The sequence below is a fragment of the Amphibalanus amphitrite genome, unplaced genomic scaffold, assembly GCF_019059575.1.
Source record: "Amphibalanus amphitrite isolate SeventyFive unplaced genomic scaffold, NRLGWU_Aamphi_draft 000691F_arrow, whole genome shotgun sequence".
In the NCBI taxonomy this organism is placed as follows: Eukaryota; Metazoa; Arthropoda; class Thecostraca; order Balanomorpha; family Balanidae; genus Amphibalanus; species Amphibalanus amphitrite.
Window position 1 is genome coordinate 314,687 of NW_024882185.1, and position 25,471 is coordinate 340,157.

The following is a 25,471-nucleotide window of genomic DNA, read 5'->3' on the forward strand; positions in this document are numbered from 1 at the left end:
CATGGGGTTAGCCTTAGGTAAGGTTTGATTTTTGTTTTGTATTTGCATCATCATACCTATCTGGATTCAGGATGTCAAATAGCGTAAGAATGTACAAAATGTATGCCTGAAAAGTGAATCGCACTCTTTATGAACATTTACCAAAAGTTGTAGTGTAGGTTAGTACGCAAGGTTAGGCAAGGTAGATGATGTGTTTTATCTTCACCATAGTTTATCTACACAGTAACCAACAAACCCTCGTCATGACATAGGTAGGCATGGAAAATCGTCAAATAAAAATATTGTTCTGCTCATCTGCATTTGACCAAAATTAGGGTTCTATGATGTCTGGTTATTTGATTTCAGATTATGTTAGGTTATATGTAGATGAGGTTAAAACTTAAACAAGCTCTAAGACATACACACGGGCTTCATCTGAGATAAATATTGAGCTAGGGGTCAGGGTACCCACCTTCCTGTCAGGTCAAGATACTTGACACACCCGACACACCATCTTGCTATCTGAGGCGGCCCAGGAACCAGCTCAGCCAATTACAATGAAAGTCGACAGTCGTGCGGGCATTACACCACTCCCCATTAAAATCTCATATCAAGTAACTAGTTAATGACGATAATCACGCCGCCACAAATCTTACGAAACATATTGACCCTGTGATATTGATATTCCGAAAAGAAAAATCCACAATGATTTATAGAGAACGTGTTCTTACGCAGCTGTGACATAAGCTGCGCATGCGAAAAACACCCGCTAGACCAATTGATGGCGAATGAACCTGTTGATGAAGAAATACTTGTCTCCCATTGGTCTGTGAACACAATCTGCAGGAAACGCAGCTTAAACTACAGTAAAATTTTGCAGGAAAATCTGCAGAAAGTAAGAAAAATGCAATTTAAACATACTTAGCCAATGAGTCTGGCCAATCTGTTGATATATTCCGATAGATATTGAGCACGATCAGTCATTTTGAAAGAATTACGGTCCGACTCTCTTTATTTTCAAAGCAATGACGCATAAAAGAATTATTGAAAAATTGACAAAAATATTTTCTTGGGAGGAAAAGTGGGACAAGCGTTAGGTTAAAAATCAAAATTAATACACTGATCGAGACCTCGCTTTCAGAAGTATATATCAGAGTATTTTCGCATCGAATCTCTCTCAATCATGAGCAAACTTGGGTAAAAACAGCAAGATTGCCTGTTTTGTCAATTCACATATTTTCAGATTTGGGGGCAATTTCAAAGTTGATGGCCAATGTTTTCAAAGTCAACATTTTTACAGGAAAAAATACAGCTATTTTTCTTCCAAATTCATTCATTTGTAGAGTCCGACTCTCTCTTGTTTTCTCGCAGTTCCCGTTGTGCTCTGAGAGAAACGACCATGTGTATCATAGCGTTTGGTTCACTTCAAGACTGCAGAATTTGCACTTGAATTTTCTGCCGTGTGGAAGACCAGAGGGAGTCAGCTAATTTATGACAGAATGTGCTTAAAAAATGACTGGTGAATAATATCTTTTGTCAGTATCTGACAAACATTTATATTTTAAATCACCCTCTTCAACTGTCAAGTGAGTTCCAAATGGCCTAAATTGTCAGCTGTTTATCATCCTAGGTCAGCTCAAGGTCACAGACGTCAGCTGAAGAAAGTGGTCACCATTGGCCCTGTGCTGAGCGAACAAACCGGTGTTACCTAGTATTCTATGTACCGTGATTTGAGCCCTCAAACTGGAATCAGGTGAGCTCGAAAATGGGGATCAGGCTGAAAACTGGTATCATAGTGAGACTAGTTTTAGAGCTTGACACCGATAATGGGTACTGACTGAGCTCTGTTTCTGCGATCAATGATACCGATTTAAGGGATCGTATGAGCCCATGTGGCGTTGCTCAGAAAGTATTCTCGAAATGTGCTGTCTGTTTTGAATATGGTACATTAGCCCGAAAACTGGTCTCTGAGCCCGAAAATCGGGACACTGTTTTCTCAGTGCAGCACCCGGAAAACCACATAGCAGCCGCCAGCCACACTTTACGACTTTCTAACAGGTCCCGATTTTCCCGGTTTTCGGGCCATTGACCTGACCTGGAAGGTCAACTGATGACCTAGGACCTTAAAATTGGGTATCATCGGCTTCCTCTCGTGACGGGCAACACGCTCGTTTTTTCCGCGAAGCTCTAGCTTGATCAGGGGCCAAACGCGAGGGGGGTCGTACCACCCCCCCCCCTTGTGCCGTCGAAGGACGCAAAATGGCCTGTGCCGGCGAGGGTTAAAGAAAGGAGTCACCATTGTGAATTTTTGTGCATTTCTAGCTTACCTTAACCACTACAAATTGGAAGCCTCAAGATCGCTACTGATGCACCCGTTTACCGTCCTCACTGGATCCTAGCCAACCCTGATTTTCCGTGAATTCTTCATGGGTTGTTTTAACCCCTCCTAGCCCTTCAACTTGGCCTTAGGACCAACTTAGGATTGTTCCCGAAGGTAACCGATGAACAGTCTTACCGAACCATAACAACAACTTTTCTGCACCAGGTAAGTGTAAAAGGCTACAGCAAAGCAAATTCTTTTTCCAGGCGTGGGCCTTGGTGGCCAAAGTTGCACGAAACTACAGTGTATAAAACTTCTTGTGGTTTTTGTGACAAATCATATATGTACATAATCATGTACATGATGATCATATACCTACACCAGTAAATCGCCTTTTGGGGCGACCAACAGAGCAAGGGAGAGGGTGGGCCTTGCACGTGCGAAATTGCCAGGGGGTGCCTGCAACTAACTTGTGCAGTGCATCCTACTAGCCGGTCCCTAGCGATGTGCCAAATTTGAGCGCAATCGGCCTGACCGTTCTCGAGATCTGGAAGCGACACCCTGCACGTGCGCACGTGCAAAATGGGTCCCAACTGACTTTCGTACCGCACCAAACTAACCGGTCCCTAACAATGTGCCTAATTTCAGCGCAATCGGTTCAGCCGTTCTCAAGATCTGGAATCGACCCCTGCACGTGCGCACATGCAGCAGCACCCCAACCGTGGCACATGGAGGTGCATTGCCTAGTGGGTGCCTACCTGCATGCCAACTTTCAGCGCAATCGGCCCAGTAGTTACCGAGATATTGCAATTGTTACATAACTGACACCTCTTCGTTTTGCACGTGGCACGTGCAGAAGGGGTCACCCAAATGCATCGGGAATAGTCCAATATTTGGTAGAAGGAATGAAGCTATCCTACAAAAAAATTACCGCATGTTATATAAATCGGTCAAGTGGTTGCTGAGATACGAGTATACCTAAGCCTCGCAAAAGCGTGACCAAGGGCGGCCGGCCGGCCGGCCGCTCATACTCAGAAAGTTCCGTTTGTCTACGAAAGACTACGCTCGTTTCGCTCGCTCCGCAACTACTGATGCATCCTTTTTTCTTTTCCACTGAAGCATAAGAAGCAGGTCTATCATACCTATGGCTGCATAAGATGCAGGTTTGTTTATCTACGGAAAAACTGTTGGCTGTGATCCATGAATTATTCTGGCATGCGCCAAATCGCGGTTTTAAGCGGCAATTTCTTTAAAATGCACTTATCCCGACAAAAATGAGCCAAATGTGCTCCAAATTACGTTTTTACTTCTCATGCTCTTTGCATAAAACTGTGTGAAAATGAACTCGATCAATCCTGAAGCAAAAGTGGCATTGAATTTTTCGTATGGAAGCTTTCTTTCGAGATGCACCCTGGCTCTAAAATCGTACGATTTTATTTGACGTGCCACCATTCATGCTTAACACAGCCGATTCGCATGAAGCTTTGCCTACTTGCTTCTCATTGTATTGTTAAAGTATCGTAAATTTCAAACGAATTAGATAATAATTGCAAATGTTATTAAAAAAATTTGGGTAAACTTTTTCCGGGCGTCCTGTATCATCTGTTAAAGTCATTGTTGTCCGGCACACATCATAATGATATAGGCAGCAGTTTATTTTCTTCTTTAGCATGGTAACTCGTGCAAATGTTAACATTCAGCCTGAGCTACAATATCAATGGTGCTCACTTCTAATGATTAGTGATGGGTGTGTCCGTACTTGGGCTTCTCGACGTAGACGGGCACCTTGACGGGCACCTTCTCCTCGCGGTAGTGGTGCTTCACCACCGGGTAGTGCTTCACCAGCTCCACGTGCTTCACCACCGGCACGTGCTTCACCACTGGCACGTGCTTGACGACGGGCACGTGCTTGACGACCTGATACGGCTGGGGCACCTTTTTGTAGACGGTGTTGTAGACGGGACGGTAGACGGGCACCGGCTTGACGACCTCGTAGGGCACGCGCTTCACCACCGGGTACGGGTGGTGTTTGACCACGGTGCGCACCTTCTGGTAGCCGACGTGCTCGGTCTGGTAACCATGGTAACCGTGACCTCCATCGGCCAGGGTCACGGCCAGCATGGCGGCTGTCAGAACCTGCCGGACAGTCACACGGACAGTCAGGGCACCGCCGGATCAACTGCCGGGTCACACGGACAGTCACCGCCGGATCAACTGTCAGATCACACGGACAGTCACCGCCGGATCAACTGTCAGATCACACGGACAGTCACCGCCGGATCAACTGCCGGGTCACACGGACAGTCACCGCCGGATCAACTGTCAGATCACACGGACAGTCAGGGCACCGCCGGATCAACTGCCGGGTCACACGGACAGTCACCGCCGGATCAACTGTGTCAGCTCACACGGACAGTCAGGGCCGGATCAACTGCAGAACGCCAACGCTAAGTTATGTGAAGCATTAGCCATTTTTGATAGCTTTTCCCTTTAAGCATGACATACCACCAATTTATTTTTTACATTATTTTCCTGAAAATAAAAAGATATCTCATTTAACACAGAATGTGAGAAGGCAACGAATTTCGCAACAGAAAAGCATTTGAAATCATTCTCAGGAATGGTGTGACTTTGACCTTGCTTTGTCCGCTTCAATTTTTTTTTTTGCTATATCATTTCAATTTAGTTATATTTTCGTTTAAAAGAATATAAGGCAAAACATTAACCATTTTATAGAACAAACAGCAGTCCGGACTGACTTGAAGCTGAGACCGAGCCAGAAGACCGATAGAAAATGAGCTCCTGCCGCTTACCAGCAGCTTCATGATGTGAGTGGAGAGGTGAGGTGAGCGATACTGTGTCGGTGGACGGCCGGCGGCGGCCTTTATAGCGGCCGGCCGCGACGGGCCTGCTGTCCTCGGCAGTGCAAGGTCACACATAGGTACACACACGGCTGACGAATCGGCCGGGCGGCACATGGAAAGCCCCGGAGCTTATGCAGTCACAGGTCTAACACAACAACAATTCTTACTTTTTATAGGCATTTGTTATTAGTATGTAAGCTGTCAATATAATTTAAAAAAAGGTATGTGTTTAAGCCCTCCGCAGCGACGTGGAGGTGGGGGAGGGGGTACGCTTTTATCCAATTGATAGAAAATGGCAACGTCAAGCATTGCAAACATTTGAACGAATATACCACCAAATACCTATTTTGCGTATGGCGTGCAAGCGATGGTCCCTTCTCTCAAAGGCCAGGCAGACTACTTTGAATGATTGGACCTCACAGATCTTCTCAAATGGTTTTTTGCGAATGGCGCATAGGTATCACCTTTTTCAGCTTTATTACCTTATGAGAGCCACAATAGATGACCGAGGCCTTTGAAAACTACAGGGTGTTATATGTCTTTAAGTACCTACAAGTTGTATGCCTCGGGTTTTCCCTTTAAAAATAGTCCCAAAGCTCGGGTCAGTTGCAGGGGGTACGAATATACCACTACTATTGGTACATTACTTACTATAAGCTAATTCATGGAAAATCACGTGACTCACTTTCGCAAATTTGCGTCTTAATGGAGACTTTTACACCACTCATGGACCAAACGTGCCTGTTCAGATGTTTGCCATTTGTTTGCCTGGACTGTTTGAAATTTGACAACTGCAGGGTCATGTGACGTCATTAATGGTTACCAAAATTTTTCCTGATAACTTTCACAAAAAAGGTGTACACGTAGAGCAACATAAGCAAAGAAAAGGAATATAAATTATTTCGTATTATAATAATTAGGTAATAAGTTGCCCAAATATTATCATTATAGAAGTATATTGTATATATGCAGATGTTATAGAATTAAATATTATTATTATAGATGCATATTGTATATATGTAGATGTTATAGATTTAAATGTTATTACTAGATGTATGCCAAATGCCTTCGTCGCCGAGGCGTCCTTAAAGGTAGTGTGCCACCTTCCAATGATTTCCCATTTTGTTTTTCCTAGGACAAGAAGCTTCTGTTTTTACCTAATATCGCAAAAAAAAAATCAAAAATGGGCCTGGAATAGTGCTTTTTTTGCCTAAAAGTTTATCGGTTTTTCGATAGGTATGTATAACAACTGTAGTGGGCTGACCTGCAAACAGGCGTCGGCAACAATCGCGAATGCGGCGCACATGTGACAATAAGCAAAGGTCATTATAGAGTTACAACGTACGGGAATGAGTTTTCAGCTGTCTAATCGTAGACAACGCAATGTCGAACTTAAACTGTAAGCCTGTATTGGTATTGTTTCTTTAATTTGGCTGTCCAACATTAATTTATGGTTTGAAATGGCCGTTTTCACGACGGAATAGCAGGCATCTATTTAATCCCCATTTGATCCTTTGGTTCCTCAGGAATTTTAGTAGTTCTTTTTAGTAGGTTCCCCAGCTTTCGAATGAATGGTGCGTTAGTTTGCTATTTTTCTATGAAATATCACATCGATTTACTTTATCTAAGGATTTATCACTAATATCAACATAAAGCGTAAGCACAATTATAAAATTATGAAATTATTAAATACTAGTACAATAGTTAAAAAAAGATACTGAGTTGCCAGGCTACAAAGAATATAGTCATTTATGGCGCACGACAGACATTTAGAAAGCAGCGCCCTGTTTTATTGCACGCTGCTAGCCGCTTCCATTGGGTTTTGCAGGCCGACGTCATTGGTCGTTACACGTATGATGTCACGCGACTTGTGGCCTGTCACGGCTCTTTAATGATCTCCACTAAATGAATGCAACAATGGCCTTTTAAGTTGATCTCTGTGGCCATCTGTCTATGGAGGGACCAATATGAAAGTTGGGTGAATTTACCGGGGTTACATGACTATGAGCAAGCAAATGTGTATCAGGAATGGATTTAGGTGGAGAATTGCGCTGGACCATGAGTGCTCGAACGCTCCCAATTCCACGCCGGTTTGGCTTTGGAGCCGAGACAGACGATGCGGGTCAAGGTCACCGCTGGGGTAACGGTGGATTGGCTGCGCCCGAGCATCCGTAACGCGGCACAATTCTCCATCTATGGATTTTCCTATTCGCTCAGCATTGTGATAGGCGTTCGTAATAGCATTTACTCTGCTCATGTACCTATCCCCGGTTATTTAAAAGAAGTTTTTGTGGGGGAATATCACGGCTTTAGGTACTCGGTGGCCCTATTCACGACTTTCAAAGAATGCTCCGATAACTAAACACCGCACAGACCTACTGCATTAGTGAATCTGACAGAGGGTCTGTGGAATTACATCCCCCCTCACCACACCCCTAAAAACTCATCCAGTGTCCAAAACCACTTTTATCGACTCGCCAAAAAAAAAAACACACACACATACATACACACACAAAGCATGGGGCATGTCAGCTCTCAGTTCATTTATCATTGTCTTTACCATGGTTCAATTGCATTGCGCGATTTAAAGCACGTGAGTGCCTATATGGTATATATGTAGAAAATAATATCTACAGCAAAACATCCAAAATTACAAAGGCTACAATGCTTAAAAAGTAGGTTCATCAAGGAAGCCCATTTTTACTTGCGTTGTGTTGCCAACCATGCGATTCCAACGCGGGCTATTCGCAACGCCTGTTAAGGCACGTTAACAACTGACAAACCGCCACCGCTGCCACTTATTCATAGATGGTTGATATCGCAGCTTGGGCGTCAGCAGCGCGGCCCACAACGCGTCGGCGCCAGCGCACGCAGCTGTTGGCACTCGGCAGCCGGTGTTGCGACTTAACGGCCGGCCGGCCCCATGAAGGAGAAGCTCTTGGTGAAGCTTTGTGATCGCCTCATAGCCGCCTTGGATGTCATCTTTCTTGGCAGATCCATCCGTTCAGATGGTACAGTGCAGTCTGGATAAAGGACGAAGTCCAACGCCGCTAACCCCGCGACCGCCACCCCACAACGTGGCCGCAGACCGAACGGGCGTGAGGGCCGTAAGGGCCACCCCGCCATCCGGTAGGTGGCTGAGCAGCCGGGCGCAGCGGCGCCTGGGCGGCGGCCGCGCTGAGATGAAGTCCCAAACCGCCATGTCGCCATCACCGCCATCACCATTGCTGCAGCTGTTCCCAACCGCCTCAATCGCCGCCGTTTTGCCAGCAGTCGCGCCGCGAAATGGCAGAAGCTCCAGAGTAGCCTCCAGCGCCCCTCTCCGCACGTGTGCAGGTGCACTGCGGCCGCCGGGTCCGACGTCCAGGCAGAACATGATGTTTCCATGCTGCTCCGACGGTGGGCTGGTCTTGTTTGGGCGTTCCTCCACTGTGACGTCGGTCACGCCTGCCCCGGCCAGGGCGCAGAGGCCGACCGTGTCACCATCCGGTTGCAGTCCTCAGTCGGGTCGCAACGTGTACCTCTCCCGCAGCGTGGAGCGCGCTCCCGCTGGCCAGCGATACAGCCAAAAGTAGCATAGCATGCGGGCGGCCAGCGCTGCGCCGGACAGCGGACCCATGCCGGGGGTATGCCGGTCTCGGCCATTAGCGGGGTCGTCGGGGCCGAGGCTGTACATACAGATGGTGACCGCGTGAGCCGCCAATCGAAGCTCACGGCTTATAAGCTCGACGCGGGCATCACACGCCGTCCCGATGGGAGCTCCACGACGCCGCCGCGAACTCCAGCGCGGCTCGCAGCGCGAAGACCAGTACGGACGGCCGGGGCAAACGGCGTGCGGGAGTCGCAGGCGACGTTCTGCGGACAGAAAGGGTTGGGCATAAGCTGGTCGGCAGGACACTCTTGAGCCGAGCCTTTGATGTAATTACAGATGATCCAGAAGCATGCACAAAAATTCATGACACACTATTCTCATTTATGTATTTGCTACATATGATATGATATACCAGCTCATGATCAGTGACGCATTCTGGGCAATATGTTCTAAAGTGAAGTAACTGAAGTTACAGCTTAAAAGCTTAAAAAAACAGCTTAAAAAACACACACACATTCGATAGCTTATGAGAATAACATGCCTTGTGTGCTTAATGCAGGAAAATATTTTTTTTCACTTTTTAGAAACAGCAAAAGAGTTGTCAACAAGCCATGTTAACTATCTAAACAATTTTTATGGAAACTGCTCTAGCTAGCTTAAAGTTCCACAACGTTTCCGGAGCACCGTACCCAAACTCAGTTCATGTTACAAGAAAAAACAGTAATAATGCCTCCTAATTTTGAATGAAATATAGGTATGAGTAATTTGATTTGGAAAGCAACAAATTTCCGCACATCATTTTAGCAAAATTACTATTTTCTTCAGCCATCAGGTTACACAAAACTATAGTAAACTTTATGATCTAGTTTACACAAAACCAAAGCCCCGATTTTAACAAATGTAGATAAAATTTAAACAATTTTAAAAAATGTATCGTGGAGAAAATGAAAAGTGTAGATTTGTAAAGCCGGGATATTTCAATTTCACGGATTAGGCACTTAAAGAAATATCTTCACCTTTCTTTGAGCCACCAGCCTTCACCCAAGTTTTACACGAATGTAGTGAAGCAGACAATGTGGCAACTCAAAATTGTGATGGTTTGAGATAATTATGACGGTAAAAGAAAAAGCAACACAAGGTTCCTTACCCTCGTTTTTTTCACATGGGTTCAGATGAGGCTTCAACTGTTGCCGACCTGAGGAGCTATAGGGACTTGAGCTTTCCAAAACTCAATTTCTAAAGGCACTGAGCAGTTTTTGGCTTTCACACGAATGCGATAGTAAGTTATATGAAGTTGACAAAGCAAGCAAAGCAAAGCATGATGCCCCGCGCGTCCGCCCGCGACCACGCCCCGCGTCCGACTCCCGACCGCCGCGTGACCCGAGGCGCCTGGCGGTCACGTGACCTACCGGCCGGGACTGCAAACGGCCTTCACCACCATTCTTGTATGACGTCATATCCTACTGAGGTGCTGATTGGTCGGAATTAGATACCTGAAGGTAATTATCTGCCGTAGTTATTTTTGTTTCATTGTTTTGCGTGTTTTCTTATATGAAATGTAATTAAAAAATTTGTCATATTTTAATCACCATTAAAACATAACTGAATAGGTATAAAAGAGAACTCGATATATACTTTCCTTGTTTTTAAGAATTCCGGAATTAGATACCCGAGGGAGCAAAGAGGGAGCAAGTTGCCACGCTGATTTAATACCTCATAGTCGAAAGGTGGGCTACTAGAACCAAAAATTGCTGTGTTTGTAAATAAATAAGTGATTTGAGGGCAAAAAATGCCCGGATTTAAACTTCTAAAATTATTTTGAACATAAAATATTTCAGTTTGAGGGATGTTAAGGCCTCTAAGGGTAGGTACTTTTTAGGTATCAAATAAGTTCCTCTGCGAAAGTTCCGTCGTGAAAACGGCCAATATGATTTTATGTAAAATAATTGATATGAAACAGCCGTCTCTTAATTTATGACCCCATTTCACCACACGCAAGTGGCAGAAATGACAATGATCAGCTGACGCATTTTTCTTGGCCGAAGTCAGAGCGCGCGGCCCGACGCACCACGCGTATTTGGAAATTCCGACCTCGACGAGCATCAGAAGCCACCATGAAGCCACCTAACAGGCGTGTTCGAAACCGCAGGAGATGATGATGAACGGGTTTATCGAAACTTGATTGGATGAGCCTATCGGTAATAGCGATTTTAGTGTGTGCATTTATTGTTCATAGTGGTGTGAAATGTGGTTGGGGTACGACCGACAACCCGTCGGGGCGAATTTCGCACTGGGGTACTCAAAATTTGAAGAATTTAAGACGTTTCCATGAGTTTTGAAGGTATGGATAAGTTCTAAAAATCCGGTTCTCCTTATCCGGTTCATTAACTCCATATGGTCCAAGAAAGCTGGCACACTACCTTTAAGCTCAAACCTAGTATAGATGTACAATGTACATACATATATGTTACAGGGAGTTTGAGAAATCCGTGAGCTTGCTAACTCCTTAGGGAGTTTGCAAACTCCCATGGGCGGCGCCACCGGGGGGGACGGGGGGGACAGGTCCCCCGCTATCGAAAGTTAGGGGGGTACAGTACCCCCCTATCGGCGAGGCCCGTTCAATAGTTGATAATAATGCATTGTAGATTTATCCGTCGCATTTAATGCATCGTTGGTTAATCAAGGCAGGTTCTGAATAAAGATTGCTGTTGGGATGTATCGCAGGAGGTCCTGGCCATCTGCAAAAGGTGTCGAGCTGTGATGCCTGTAGTTATAAGGTGATCGGCAGGGCCTCGGGGATCGTGCCCCCCCCCTTTTTGGGGCGCCAGGCAGGGTTATTACCTCCCCATTCCACTGCCAGACCCCATTGCCGACAAAACCAAGTTTACTGAAATTCCATAGATTTCCGTTACTACATATATGGATATTTTCCATTCCTAATTAGTCAAATTCAAGCATGCCAGTTCTACCACAGGAACCATTTGAAATCTATGCCATTTAACCCCAGCAGTGGGGAGAAGTGTTCGGATAGATCACAGGCAGGACCAAAAAACCACGCAGTAGCCCAAGACCTTATAATTGGGTAGCATCGGCTCCCTCTCGTCAAGGGGTTCGATAGCACTCGTTTTTTTCTGCACAACTAAGTTCGGTCGGCGGCCGAACCGAACGGCTGGGGGTCTAATCGAGCCCCCCCCCCTCCCCTTCTTACGTCAGCGGCTGTGAAAATGCCATTACCAGCTGTTGAAACATGGCAGTTGCTTTTGCATGAGTGCACGAAAGGGTTTTAGGTACGTGATAACTGATACGTGAAAGGTTCTACATGAAAATTGAGATACACCAGCTTATCAAATTGTGCTCACTGTGGTGCGCTCGGTTTGACGGTTTGACCTTGACTAGTCTTTGAATTCTGGGGTGAAACAGACCAGTCAAGAAACCTGTTCCATAAGCAGAGCCACTAATGCTAAAGAGATGAGGGATGAGGTTTCCAGAGACGTTCATTACCTCCCAAAGGGGGTGCCCCGCCATTTGCCAATCCCTGCTTGAGTTACGATTGGAGGGTGAATATGAGAACGATGCAGGTCGTGCCAGCTCGATCATGACGAACACAATGTTGCCGACATCACAGCTCTACTGCCATTTTTGACGAAGTTAATCAACAAGGACCGGAATCCTACCCTGGGGCATTTCACCTGCAGAGGTCGCCGGACCTGAGACCCTTTCACTCAATTTTTTTTTTCAACGGTGCATGCGCTCGTTTTTCCCGCGAAGCTCTTGGTAAGTAAAATCCATCAGAAAGTGTGATCAAATAACGGCTGGTGACCTTCCATGACCTAGCATGACCTTTTGAGTGTCCACCGATGACATGACCACTGACGGCTAGCCATTAGCTGCACCCTGCCCGTTGCATATGGATCAGGTGGTGATGTCATGATTCTGAAATTATATTGCAGTTTTGGCGCACTTGTCAGAGCAGAAGACATTCCCACTTTTCCTCCATGACTTATATGATGGTGAAGCCATGAAGCTGACTAGACGTAAGATCGAAAAGTTGAAAGTAGGTACGAAACGTACGAATAGTTGGCACTGCTACTCATACCTAAGCAATTCGCAGCTTGTAGGAAACCAGCTTTGAGTTGGCAAGACTGCAAATTTTGATTTAGAGGCAAGGATGCTTGAAAAGGTGATCGATCTTAGGTGTCCTAGGATAAGTTTGGAAACGGGATGCACCATTTGATGTGTTTTGGCCTTTGCCAAGTTTCGCGGCGTTACGTGCCTCGTTTTTTTTTTTTGCATACACGATCAGTATCTACTTTTGGGATTTTCGGTCAGGCAAGCCCCCGTCCCCGTCCCCCCCTATCGAAAACCCGTGGCGCCGCCCCTGAACTCCCTGCCCCATGAGTGAGTTTGAAAACTCGTTAGGGAGTTTACAAAGTCACTAGGGAATTTGCAAACTCACTGATGGGTCAGGGAGTTTGAGGGCCCCGCACTGGCTGGTAAAGACCTGATGCCGGCCTCTAAGGGCCTGCATTGGCCTCTGAGAAAGGCCCATCTTGGCCTTTGAGGGCCTTCTGCTGGCCTCTGGGGTCCAACGACGGCTCATGCCGGTCTTTTAGAGCCCCACGCTGACTTCTGAGGCCTGTAATGAGTAAGGACCCACATTAGCCTCTGAGAGCCCAGCTCGGTCTCTGATGGTCTCAAACTACCGGCCTTTGCAGTTTGCAGGCCCTGTACTGAGGCCTCTTGCACCAAACTACCTAGCTAGGTAAAATCGAAAAACCGGTTTCAGAATAAGCTAATCTAACGGTGGTAAATATGTTTGCAATAGCCCAATACATAATCCTACATGTGCTTGCTAAATTTTACACGCAAATTGTTACATTTGAGACTTGGATTGGGTATACGATGCAAAATAATCCAAGCATTGGTGCAAGAGGATTTTGGTGCAAGAGGCCTCTGGTCTCTGAGGGCCCTAAACTGGCCTCTAAGTGAAAACATACATGGGTGGGCTTCTGAAGATCAGAGGGCTTACGCAGACTCCTGCACAGCCTTACGTTGGTCCTGATCGAGATCACTTTACGTCCTGATGGTCCCGCGTAGATTCCCTCATATCTCGACGTCGGGACCCCATGAGCCGTTGTGGGTCCTGGGGCTGGCAGAGACTGATGAAGTCCTTAGGACTCAGGGCCAGTCTTTTTGGCATGAGGACTAGGCATTTGAGTGAGCCCCAATAGAGCCGTTGCGAAGCCCGCAGGAGTCGCGCGCGGCCCTCAGATGCCAATTCTGAAAGCCAGGAACCTTTGGTCTCCAGAGGTCGGTGTACCTAATCTCTCCCGCCGCCACACAACTACTCGTATATGGGTAAATGTCATAGTCTGAAAATGTTCTCTGGGTTTCACATGCTTGTTCAAAGCAAGAGGTATAGGCATCTGTACTTTTCCGAAATGTTTTATAGTGGTAAGGTCATGAATCCGCGTGCCCGACCTTCCAGTATATGCTACACCGATCCGTCGCCATGGTGCAGTGGCCCGACCGGTGGAAACACATGGGACGAGAAATGGAACTGGTGATTTTGCCTTAAATTGAGCTTAAAGATTCCACGCAAGAATGACATGGATGAAGCATAATTAGTGCCAACTGCGCGGCGCCTCGTGGACGTAAAAAATGAGCCGATCACTCACCCCCCTCCGGTGACGGATAAATGTTACGAGAGTGTATTTATTCGTATGTCCCGCGAGTGTGAGTTTGCCCCCCCCCCCCTTTGCTAGCGGCTACGACCGCCAGTGCACCAGCAACAAAACAATGCAACAATTAGGTAGGCTGGGCACTGTCACTGCAACCACATGCAATAAAGTGTTGCTTACATATGTACATACAGTGTACACGATATGCTGATATCTGTAGCAGTTGCAGAATGACATATACCTAATGGCACCACAAAAGGGGCTTAGCCACGCGCTTTATTCGCGTACATGGAGGCGACTGTGTTATTCGCGCCGGCTGTGCCTGAGAGGAGTCACAATGCTGAGCGACCAGAAGTTGGATCCGTAGGTATAGGCAATCGTTCAGATGAGAAGCAAAAAACGCGATCCTTTCCAAACGCCACTGAAATGGTTTTGAGTTAACCCGCGCATGGCTGGGGAGGGGGGGGGGGGGCTCTACAGAGCCTCCTCCCGTTTTTCAGTAATTCCAAATACTTTAACGTGTCAACACGAAACGTGCGGTACTTTCAGTGGCATCAATTTGAAACCTTGTATTCAAATTTCAACTTTCTAGCTACATAGGTCGGCCGAAAATGTGACCTTGCACTCTGCCGAGGACAGCAGGCCCGTCGCGGCCGGCCGCTATAAAGGCCGCCGCCGGCCGTCCACCGACACAGTATCGCTCACCTCACCTCTCCACTCACATCATGAAGCTGCTGGTAAGCGGTGAAATGCAGTACGGTTACATAGTGCTATGCAAAAAGATTAAATTCAACTTTCCGCTTTCGTCTATGCCAACTTCTTTGCCATTACTATAGGAACATATGGAAAGAATGGTCAAAGAATATGGTAGCATATCGCTTCCATCATTAATTTTCAACACTAACCCCAGCAATGCGTGCACCATTGCGACTGTTTCCATAGCACGCTACCACCAGTCACAAGTTTCGCTGACGGTCGCCGTCCGTTTCAGGCGCTGCTGGTTGTCGTCGTCGCTGCCGCCGCAGTGGCCGAGGCCGACGGGGGATATGGCCACCAGACGTGAGTACCCAGTGCTCAGACGCGCCCCTCCGTGTACCTCTGTGTCAGCTGTGTACACTGGCCGGACACCGGTACAGAGGTGCCGGCCGCGGCGGTCGTCCGGTGCTCCCCGCACCCGCTCACAGCCGCCCACAGATGGCCGGCGCCCGTGTCTGGGCGTCCGTCCGATATACACACACCCGTACCGGCGTACCCTGCCCCGAGTGTGACCCGAGCCCCGGCGCCGCTGTCCGCAGACACTACCCGGTCAAGACGATCGTCAAACACCGCCGCTACCCGGTGGTGAAGCACCAGCCGTACCCGGTGGTGCGCCGCGTGCCCGTCTACAAGCCCGTCCACAAGACGGTCGTCAAGCACGTGCCCCAGCCGTACCCGGTCGTCAAACACGTGCCCGTCGTCAAGCACGTGCCGGTGGTCAAGGAGGTGCCCGTGGTGAAGCACGTGCCGGTCGTGAAGCGTGTGCCCGTGGTGGAGCACAAGTACCATGTCAGGAAGGTGCCCGTGCACGTTCCCGTCTATGTGCGGAAGCCCTCCAGCGGGTACGGTCACCACTGACCTGTGAGGGGTGGATGTGCCAGTGCGTCAACGGTCAATGAGATATATGTATGTGGTATGTTTTGTTAATAAAGAACATTTAATTTTAAGCGCTTTTTTCTATACGGGAAATGATATATAAAGTCTGTTAAAGGTAGTGTGCCAGCTTTCCTGGACCGTATGGAGTTAATGACCCAGATAAGGCGAACCGGATTTTTAGAACTTATCCATACCTTCAAAACTCATGGAAACGTCTTAAATTCTTCAAATTTTGAGTACTCCAGTGCGAAATTCGCCCCGACGGGTTGTCGGTCGTACCCCAACCATATTTCACACCACTATGAATAATAAATGCACACACTGAAATCGCTATTACCGAAAGGCTCATCCAATTAAGTTTCGATAAACCCGTTCATCATCATCTCCTGCAGTTTCGAACACGCCTGTTAGGTGGTGCGGTAGACCACGCCCAAAGCCAGGGCCCCGGTAACGTGAGGTAGCCGAGTCGGGGCAGCGTGCGCTGACCCAAGCCGGGGCCGCGCGTCCTCCCGGTGTCATGTGATAGCCCGGGGCTGCCCGGGGATGCGGTAGACCGCGCCCAAAGCCGCGGCCCCGGCTTTGGTCAGAGCACGCTGCCCCTACTCGGCTACCTCACGTTACCGGGGCCCTGGCTTTGGGCGCGGTCTACCGCAGGTGACTTCTGTTCATACTTTGTGGTGCGGTGGTGGTGCGTCGGGCCGCGCGCTCTGACTTCGGCCAAGAAAAATGCGTCAGCTGATCATTGTCATTTCTGACACTTACATGTGGTGAGATGGGGCCATAACTTTAGAGACGGCTGTTTCATATCAATTATTTTACATAAAATCATATTTCAAACCATAAATTAATGTTCGACAGCCAAATTAAAGAAACAATGCCAATACAGGCTTACAGTTTAAATTCGACATTGTGTTGTCTACGATTAGACAGCCGATAACTCATTCCCGTACGTCGTAACTCGTAACTCTATAATGACCTTTGCTTATTGTCACATGTGCGCCGCATTCGCGATTGTTGCCGACGCCTGTTTGCAGGTCAGCCCACTACAGTTGTTATACATATCGAAAAACCGATAAACTTTTAGGCGAAAAAAGCACTATTTTAGGTCCATTTTTGATTTATTTTGCGATGTTAGGTAAAAACAGAAGCTTCTCATCCTAGGAAAAATAAAATGGGAAATCATTGGAAGGTGGCACACTACCTTTAAAGGTAGTGTGCCAGCTTTCTTGGACCGTATGGAGTTAATGGCCCAGATAAGGAGAACCGGATTTTTAGAACTTATCCATACCTTCAAAACTCATGGAAACGTCTTAAATTCTTCAAATTTTGAGTACCCCAGTGCGAAATTCGCCCCGACGGGTTGTCGGTCGTACCCCAACCACATTTCACACCACTATGAACAATAAATGCACACACTGAAATCGCTATTACCGATATGCTCATCCAATCAAGTTTCGATAAACCCGTTCATCATCATCTCCTGCGGTTTCGAACACGCCTGTTAGGTGGCTTCTGATGCTCGTCGAGGTCGGAATTTCCAAATACGCGTGGTGCGTCGGGCCGCGCGCTCTGACTTCGGCCAAGAAAAATGCGTCAGCTGATCATTGTCATTTCTGCCACTTGCGTGTGGTGAAATGGGGTCATAACTTATAAGACGGCTTTTTCATATCAATTATTTTACATAAAATCATATTTCAAACCATAAATAATGTTCGACAGCCAAATAAAAGAAACAATACCAATACGGGCTTACAGTTTAAGGCTCGACATTGTGTTGTCTACGATTAGACAGCTGATAACTCATTCCCGTACGTCGTATGGTCGTAACACTATAATGACCTTTGCTTATTGTCACAAGTGCGCCGCATTCGCGATTGTTGCCCGACGCCTGTTTGCAGGTGAGCCCACTACAGTTGTTATACATATCTAAAAACCGAAAAACTTTTAGGCGAAAAAGGCATTATTCCAGGCCCATTTTTGATTTTTTTTGCGATATTAGGTAAAAACAGAAGCTTCTTATCCTAGGAAAAATAAAATGGGAAATCTTTCAAAGGTGGCACACTACCTTTAAACAGTAGCGGCGGAACACCTTCAATTAAGGGGGGGGGGGGGCACTGCGAGACTTTTGGTCCCATTCTTTCCATGCAACGCCCATAGGGCTAATGCTAAAATGCCAAAATCAAAGGGGCATGGTGCCCCGGTGCCCTCCCCGTTCCGCCGCCTATGCTGTTAAACTCATTTGTTTTTCTGTTCATTGTACGATCGAATTGGTATCGTGCCGGTCTGTCGGCTCGCGGGCTGTTCTGCTTTGGTCTGGTCTAGTCTGGGGTACAGTCAAACTCTTCCTCTGGCAATGACGTCAGGTCAAAGATAAAATGTTTTGCCGTTCACGGGTCTTCTAGGCGATGCGCTATAACATCGAGTAAAACGCATTTTATCCAAAATCAGCGATAGGCGTCAGCTGCCTAGTGCCAATCCCGTGTCGAATTTTTCTCTCCCATGGATACAAGTGCAGAAATATGTTGCTCGGTTGGTGAACTATAGCGTAGTGTAGCGACATTTTTACGTAAGCTGCCTATTTTTTCACACTGTGCTTCTTTCCACGAAAATCCCTTCATACGCTGACAAACATTTTTTCTTCCAGGGCCAGATCCCAGGTCCAATTTTTATCCGTCATGGATAGAAATGCAGGGATATATTGCTCAGATAGCGAACTACAGCGTAGTATAGCGACATTTTTATGTAACTTCCCTATTTTCTCACGCTGTGCTCATTTCCACGAAAATCTGTGCTTAAACTGACCAAAATTCTTTTCTTCCATGGCCAGATCCCGGGTCCGATAGGCGGCGCTGGCGTCGCGTCCCGCGCTATGGCCGCGCCTGGCGCATAGCGATTTTTTTCATTTCCAACTCAAGGTGTTGGTTATAAGACCATCAATACCGGTTTAGGTCACTTCCTGGCGGAGGACAGGTCAATTGCAGGTAAAAAATGTCAAATTTCAAAGTTGATATTTTTGGGTACCTAATCATCATAATAGGTAGGTATTGATTGAATAGGTATTGAATAATGGGTATTGATTGAATTGAATGGGTAACATCATAAAATGGGTATTGATTCGATGCAGTTCGTAACGGCTTAAGTCTAATGGTGGTCTTTGTTTTTCGCTACGTAGTCTAGAATTGCTAAAAACTTAGTTTGAAAATTTGACGTTATCAATTTTGAACAGTTTTTCGCTATAACTTGGCCAAAAAGATGTGTCGATCTAAAAGTTGGTATGTGAATAGCAGTCGGTAGGGGCTATTACATATATTCTGTTTTTTTTTTTCTCTTGAATTTAAAAACTTTCGGGATTTTTGGCTATTTTTATTTAAAGATTTTTTGTGTTTTGGAGGTCAAAATTCGACAATTCCAAAGTTTCCAGATAGCAGTTTAGTAGCCCTGGTAATTTTACACCTCTTATATCTTAAACGTTTTTCCGTATCTTCAAAGCGATAGGCCTCACAGCTCTTCCCGCGAAACTTGCTTTGTGTCGAAAACGGCAGGACATGACGTCACTCTGACGTCATTTGCGACCAACCTATGATGGCCTTTGGAAATGTTTTTGGTCAATATGTGTAAAATTGATGCCCGGGAGGGTGCTGAAAGTTTGATGACGATCAGCGCAGCGGTTCTGGAGATATATCGAAAAGTCTGGAAGGGTGGGAATAGCCCCCCCCCCCTCCTACCAGGGCATGGGTGAAGCAAAAAAATGAATCTAAAGGTTTGTCTTGCTGAGAGCCTTCGATAACCGCTTTCCCCGTCTTAATACGACCATCGGTTCAGAAGTTAGACAAGGAGGCAAAATATGCCCCCCCCCCCTCCAGCTGGATGATGAATAGCCCAGCGTGGCGGGGGTCAAATGGCATAAGGTCATCGCATGACCTTTAGGGGTAAAATCGGTACTGGGAGGGTAGCTTCAGGTGATGGCGAGTCCTTTCGTGTCATTTTCTGCGCCCCAACTCAACTGAGTGGGTCACGATCTGCCCTGCACATTTGGTAATCGTGACCTTTTTCCTCCTCTGTAGGACAGGTAACTAGACCCTCACTAGTCACTTGACCTTTTTGCAGGTCCTCACTTATCCCTTTGGGGCCAGTGAGGCTCTTAGAGACCGGCTTGAATTTTGGGTAGCCTGGTTGCCGGTTGGGCCCTCAAGTATCAACGCTGGATTCTCATGTACCGTCGTGTGACTCTCATAGATCAGCCTGGACTCAGAGTCCTGCATACGTTCTTAGAAAATGTATGTGCTTTCAGATGCTATTTGGGACCCTTAGAAGCGTGTGTGACCCGCTCAAAATGTTGTAAGGTTTTTGAAAACCGGCAGGGACCACTACGTAGGTACGGCGGGAGCCTCGAACATCGGCGCGCCATCAGAGACCAGCATGGTTGGCGCCTCAGAAATAGGTGTGGGCCCTCAGATGCCGGCATGGGGTTCTCAGGCACCAACATGGGCCCTGAGAGATCGGCCAAGGGCCGTGAACAGCCGGTGAGGGGCATTTAGAAGCTTATGTGAGCCATCCTACCTTCAAGACCGGAGTGAGGGCCCAAAAAGACTCGCGAGGGTACTCCGAGGCCTGCATAGTGCATACACTTAGAAATCAGCCTTTGCCAAAAAGCGATCGTGGTGGCCTCAGAAACTGGCTTATGACCCTTTGATATCGGTAAGGTGCTCGCTGAGATCAGTTTAGTCACCTCAGGAATAGCATCGGCCGGTTTGTTGACCTGATAGAGCTGCAAGAACCCCAGTCCTCAACGCCCTTCCTTCTGTCAACGGCTTCATGGCGCCAGAGCGTATGTAAGTGCATACATACAGCAAAAGCAAGCCATTAACGACCTTTAAAATTCATTCTTTTTTACTTTCGTAGCGATGGTTTGTAGCAAAAGAGCAACAGAAGCATGGCATGGGTGCAAGTGCAAACCTGCATGGGAATCCGCGGCATGCGATCTTTGAAATTGGGCTGTCTTATATAACTACAGTCTTTAATGTCTATGGAGCTGACGAAAGGCTGTCTTTTTGTCTTGTTCGTCCATTTGATTAAATCTGTACCCGTTGTGGCGCCTCCTATCTGGTCTTATCACTAGCCTACGACGTCATTGCCAGAGGAAGAGTTTGACTGTACCCCAGACTAGACCAGACCAAAGCAGAACAGCTCGCGAGCCGACAGACCGGCACGATACCAATTCGATCATACAATGAACAGACAAACAAATGAGTTTAACATACTTTATATATCATTTTCCGTATAGAAAAAGTGTTTAAAATTAAGTGTTGTTTATTAACAAAACATAGCACATAATATATATATGTCATTGACCGTTGACGCACTGGACCATCCACCCCTCACAGGTCAGTGGTGGCCGTACCCGCTGGAGGGCTTCTCCACATAGACGGGAACGTGCACGGGCACCTTCTTGACGTGGTACTTGTGCTGCACCACGGGCACACGCTTCACGACGGGCACGTGCTTCACCACGGGCACCTCCTTGACCACCGGCACGTGCTTGACGACGGGCACGTGTTTGACGACCGGGTACGGCTGAGGCACGTGCTTGACGACCGTCTTGTGGACGGGCTTGTAGACGGGCACGCGGCGCACCACCGGGTACGGCTGGTGCTTCACCACCGGGTAGCGGCGGTGTTTGACGATCATCTTGACCGGGTAGTGTCTGCGGACAGCGGCGCCGGGGCTCGGGTCACACTCGGGGCAGGGTACGCCGGTACGGGTGTGTGTATATCGGACGGACGGCCAGACACGGGCGCCGGCCATCTGTGGGCGGCTGTGAGCGGGTACGGGGAGCACCGGATGACCGCCGCGGCCGGCACCTCTGTACCGGTGTCCGGCCAGTGTACACAGCTGACACAGAGGTACACGGAGGGGCGCGTCTGAGCGCTGGGTACTCACGTCTGGTGGCCATATCCTCCGTCGGCCTCGGCCACTGCGGCGGCAGCGACGACGACAACCAGCAGCGCCTGAAACGGGCGGCGACCGTCAGCGAAAGGCGGAGGGAATCGTGGCTGGTGGTAGCGTGCTATGGAAACAGTCGCAATGGTGCACGCATTGCTGGTTTTAGTGTTGAAAATTAATGACGGAAGCGATACATGCTAACACATTCTTTCACCATTCTTCACATATTTTCCTATAGTAATGGCAAAGAAGTTGGCAAAGACGAAAGCGGAAAGTTGAATTTAATCTTTTCGCATAACACTATGTAACCGTACTGCATTTCACCGCTTACCAGCAGCTTCATGATGTGAGTGGAGAGGTGAGGTGAGCGATACTGTGTCTGTGGACGGCCGGCGGCGGCCTTTATAGCGGCCGGCCGCGACGGGCCTGCTATCCTCGGCACTGCAAGGTCACACACACACACACACACATGGCTGACGAATCGGCCGGGCGGTGCGGCACCAGGGAAACCCGTCTGAGGTGCTGACCGGGCCGACAAAACATTGCAAAACATGAAGGTGTCAAGCATGAGGGACTTGTACAGCGAGGCCTGGTGTACCAAGTTCCGGCCTTGCTCCATGTGGCGTGCACGCTGTCCCCTAAGGCCTGAAGGTTTTTTTTGGACCGCGTAACAACAGCGGTGTTGTTTCTAGCTCTCAGTGCCAGAGGAGCTTTCACAGAGATGGTAAACTTTCAGAAACTATAGAGGTCTAACAACTAGTATATCTAGGATATTTCCTAATGGTCACCTGAGGTCAGGCTGGTCGCGTGACCTCACTATTTTAACCCGCGCCCTGGTGGGGAGGGGCTATTTTTGCCCGCCCCCCTCCAGACTTTTCGATATATCTCCAGAACCGCTGCGCCAATCGTCACCAAACTTTCAGTACCCTCCCGGACATCAATTTTACACATTGTGACCAAAAATTATTCCAAAGGCCATGGTAGGTTGGCCGGAAATGACGTCAGAGTGACGTCATGTTCTGCCGTTTTCGACCCAAAAAAGGGTTTCGCGGGAAGAGCTGTCAGGCCTATAGCTTTACAAATAGAGAAAACAGATAAGACATAAAAGCTGTAGAATTGACAGGGCTACAAAACTGCTATCTCGGATTTTTGAAATTTTTGGATTTTGACCCCCAAAAATCAAAAAATAGATTTTTTGAATATAATAGCCGAAAAATCAAAAAAGTGTTTTGAATTTAGCAAAAACCGGAATATATGTGATAGTCCTTACCGCCGTCTATCCACATACCAAATTTGAGATTGATACCTCTTTTTTGGCGAAGTTATAGCGAAAAAAACGGTTCAAAATTAATGACGTCAAATTTTCAAACTCAATTTTTAGCAATTCTAGACCCCGTAGCGCAAAACAAAGACCACCATTAGACTCCCCGTGACGAGCTGCATCGAATCAATACCCATTTAAAATTTGACCTTTTTTCTTCTTTTTTTATAAAATTAGTCCGAACCTTTTTATGGGAAGGATTCACAAGGACAGAACCACCGCTAAGCGAAGCTTGTTGCGATGACCCTGCCCTGAGCCCTCTACCCTCCGATCGCGCAATTCCGATTCTATGGCAGAATTTAGAGTCCAAAGTTTTACGTGCGCACAAAGCCGCGCACGGCCGGTCCCCTCGCTGACTTCGCCTGGCTACGGCCTGCCACCAACCGCAACCATACCTGTCAGGAGGCCCATAAATGTCGAGCGCCCGTCGCGCTTTGAACCCGGACTGTTATAACCGGGAACGCGTGCTCTCACCACGCGGAGTCCAACGCTCTAACCAACTGAGCTACGGGACCGGCAAATTTTTTGACCTGACCTTGACCTGACCTTCACCAGAAAGTGACCTAACCCGTACCTGATAGTCGTATAACCAACACCATTGAGTTGGAAATGAAAAATTGGCCATAAAACATGCATCGCACAACCTTAGTACCTAAAGTTAGGTTCATGTGACCTGCCCTGTGACCCTTGGTGACCTGACCTGCGACCTGACCTAGTAATGTCAGTGACCTCTTATAGCAACATATGTACTTACTAGGCAACTGACCCCCTATCGCTGATTCTCGACAAAATGCGTTTTCTTCGGTGTTATAGCGCATTCCCTAGATGACCCGTGAACGGTGAAACATTTCATCTTTGACCTGACCTGTGACGTCATCGGTGACCCCGAGGTCAATGAAATTTGGTTTCCCGCCACAAATTTGACAGACCTTTTGAACGCCGTTTGAATTTCGCAGATCCGTCCAGTAGTTTCGGAGATACGAGGGGGGGGGGCAAAAAATACCCCCCCCCCCACCAGGTCGCGTTATAAACAGACCCCACCAGGGCGCGGGTTAATTAAATAGGAAAATATAGAAACTCTGATTTTGCACCGGGTATCAGCTACAACTATATCAAGCACATTGAATCGTAATTTCATTTATTTCTTACTAGGTTTAGATTTCATTTTTGCATTGTTGGCCTTCCATGACATCATTCATGACGTCACTAAAGTCATAGAAGTTTTTAGTGTATCATCCCTGATCAAAAATGAACTAGCGAGTACAAGAAAGGCCACTAATGGACTCGGGAATGCTTTCCAAATCGTCTGATGTGCAATATGACCTCCTTTGACCAGTTCCGTGACCTGAGTGGCTCTGACCTGAAGTTGATCTCTAATAAAAACATCACATTCGACGCGCCTGAGGATGAAATACACGATGGTTTTAAAAGCTTGGCTCTACGACCTATTCATGGCGAAGTTAGCCGTTTTCACGACGGTCATCTGGTACACATTTGGTGCACATCTGGTGCAGATTAGGTGCAGATTTGGTCAAATCAGGTTCAGTGTGTCTCTTAGTAGCTATCAGCTAGGGTTGCACTATTTGCTCATATGCCTGCTTTGTCATAGTATCTGAGAGTATCATCGATTAATACACTAAACTAAATTCATAAGATAAAGATATTTGCTGTAAAAGAGATTAGGTGCAGATTTGGTCAAATAAGGTGCACTCGCCGGATAGCTCGTCGTGAAAACGGCTGTTATTTACCAAATACCTAGCCCGTACCTAGCACCTATGAGCACCTGACCAGACATCAGAGATCACCGATTGACCTGAGAACTTAAAATCAGGTACCAGTCGATGCGTCTTGTAACGCCGCAAATGCTCTTGTCTCCCACGACACTCTAGATCAATTAAATGCGAAATGACGAGGGGGATGTCGTACCCTTACCCCTTTCAGCAGCGTATGTAGGAAACGGATCAGAGCGGCGAGGGTTAATGGCATTGTTGATTGGTTCCAACAAAATTGGCCATGCCTTTGCTGCAGCCAGAGGAGCAGCTTGCTATCACCAGTCCGCAAAGGGGTGCTCCCAACATTTGTGTTATACTCCACCTGCCAAAGCAAATGATCGGACAACATTTATCTTTCTATTTATTC

General features: G+C 47.3%; 3 protein-coding genes across 5 annotated transcripts; 1 reads left to right on the forward strand and 2 right to left on the reverse strand.

The window, feature by feature from the left end:
* Positions 1 to 3,916: 3,916 nt before the first annotated feature.
* Positions 3,917 to 6,419, reverse strand: LOC122364681. Of its 3 annotated transcripts, XM_043335291.1 has the most exons (3): positions 6,414 to 6,419; positions 5,113 to 5,210; positions 3,936 to 4,435 (listed from the first exon to the last, which is right to left on the reverse strand). In XM_043335291.1, the coding sequence occupies exons 2-3, from the start codon at positions 5,122 to 5,124 to the stop codon at positions 4,037 to 4,039; spliced, it is 411 nt and encodes a 136-aa protein (XP_043191226.1). In that variant the 5' UTR covers positions 5,125 to 5,210; positions 6,414 to 6,419; the 3' UTR covers positions 3,936 to 4,036. The 3 variants fall into 3 exon arrangements, with proteins under 3 accessions (XP_043191225.1, XP_043191226.1, XP_043191227.1); XM_043335290.1 differs by lacking the exon at positions 6,414 to 6,419 and having other exon boundaries at positions 3,917 to 4,435; positions 5,113 to 5,264; XM_043335292.1 differs by lacking the exons at positions 5,113 to 5,210; positions 6,414 to 6,419 and adding an exon at positions 5,849 to 5,853.
* An 8,593-nt stretch (positions 6,420 to 15,012) lies between these two features.
* On the forward strand, positions 15,013 to 16,139 carry LOC122364684 (zinc finger protein 512B-like). Its single transcript, XM_043335293.1, has 3 exons — positions 15,013 to 15,173; positions 15,428 to 15,495; positions 15,732 to 16,139. The coding sequence occupies exons 1-3, from the start codon at positions 15,162 to 15,164 to the stop codon at positions 16,048 to 16,050; spliced, it is 399 nt and encodes a 132-aa protein (XP_043191228.1). The 5' UTR covers positions 15,013 to 15,161; the 3' UTR covers positions 16,051 to 16,139.
* A 5,178-nt stretch (positions 16,140 to 21,317) lies between these two features.
* LOC122364685 (zinc finger protein 512B-like) lies at positions 21,318 to 22,401 on the reverse strand. The gene is made up of 3 exons (XM_043335295.1): positions 22,343 to 22,401; positions 22,009 to 22,076; positions 21,318 to 21,772 (listed from the first exon to the last, which is right to left on the reverse strand). Exons 1-3 carry the CDS (start codon positions 22,352 to 22,354, stop codon positions 21,454 to 21,456), a joined length of 399 nt encoding a protein of 132 aa, XP_043191230.1. The 5' UTR covers positions 22,355 to 22,401; the 3' UTR covers positions 21,318 to 21,453.
* Positions 22,402 to 25,471: the final 3,070 nt, after the last annotated feature.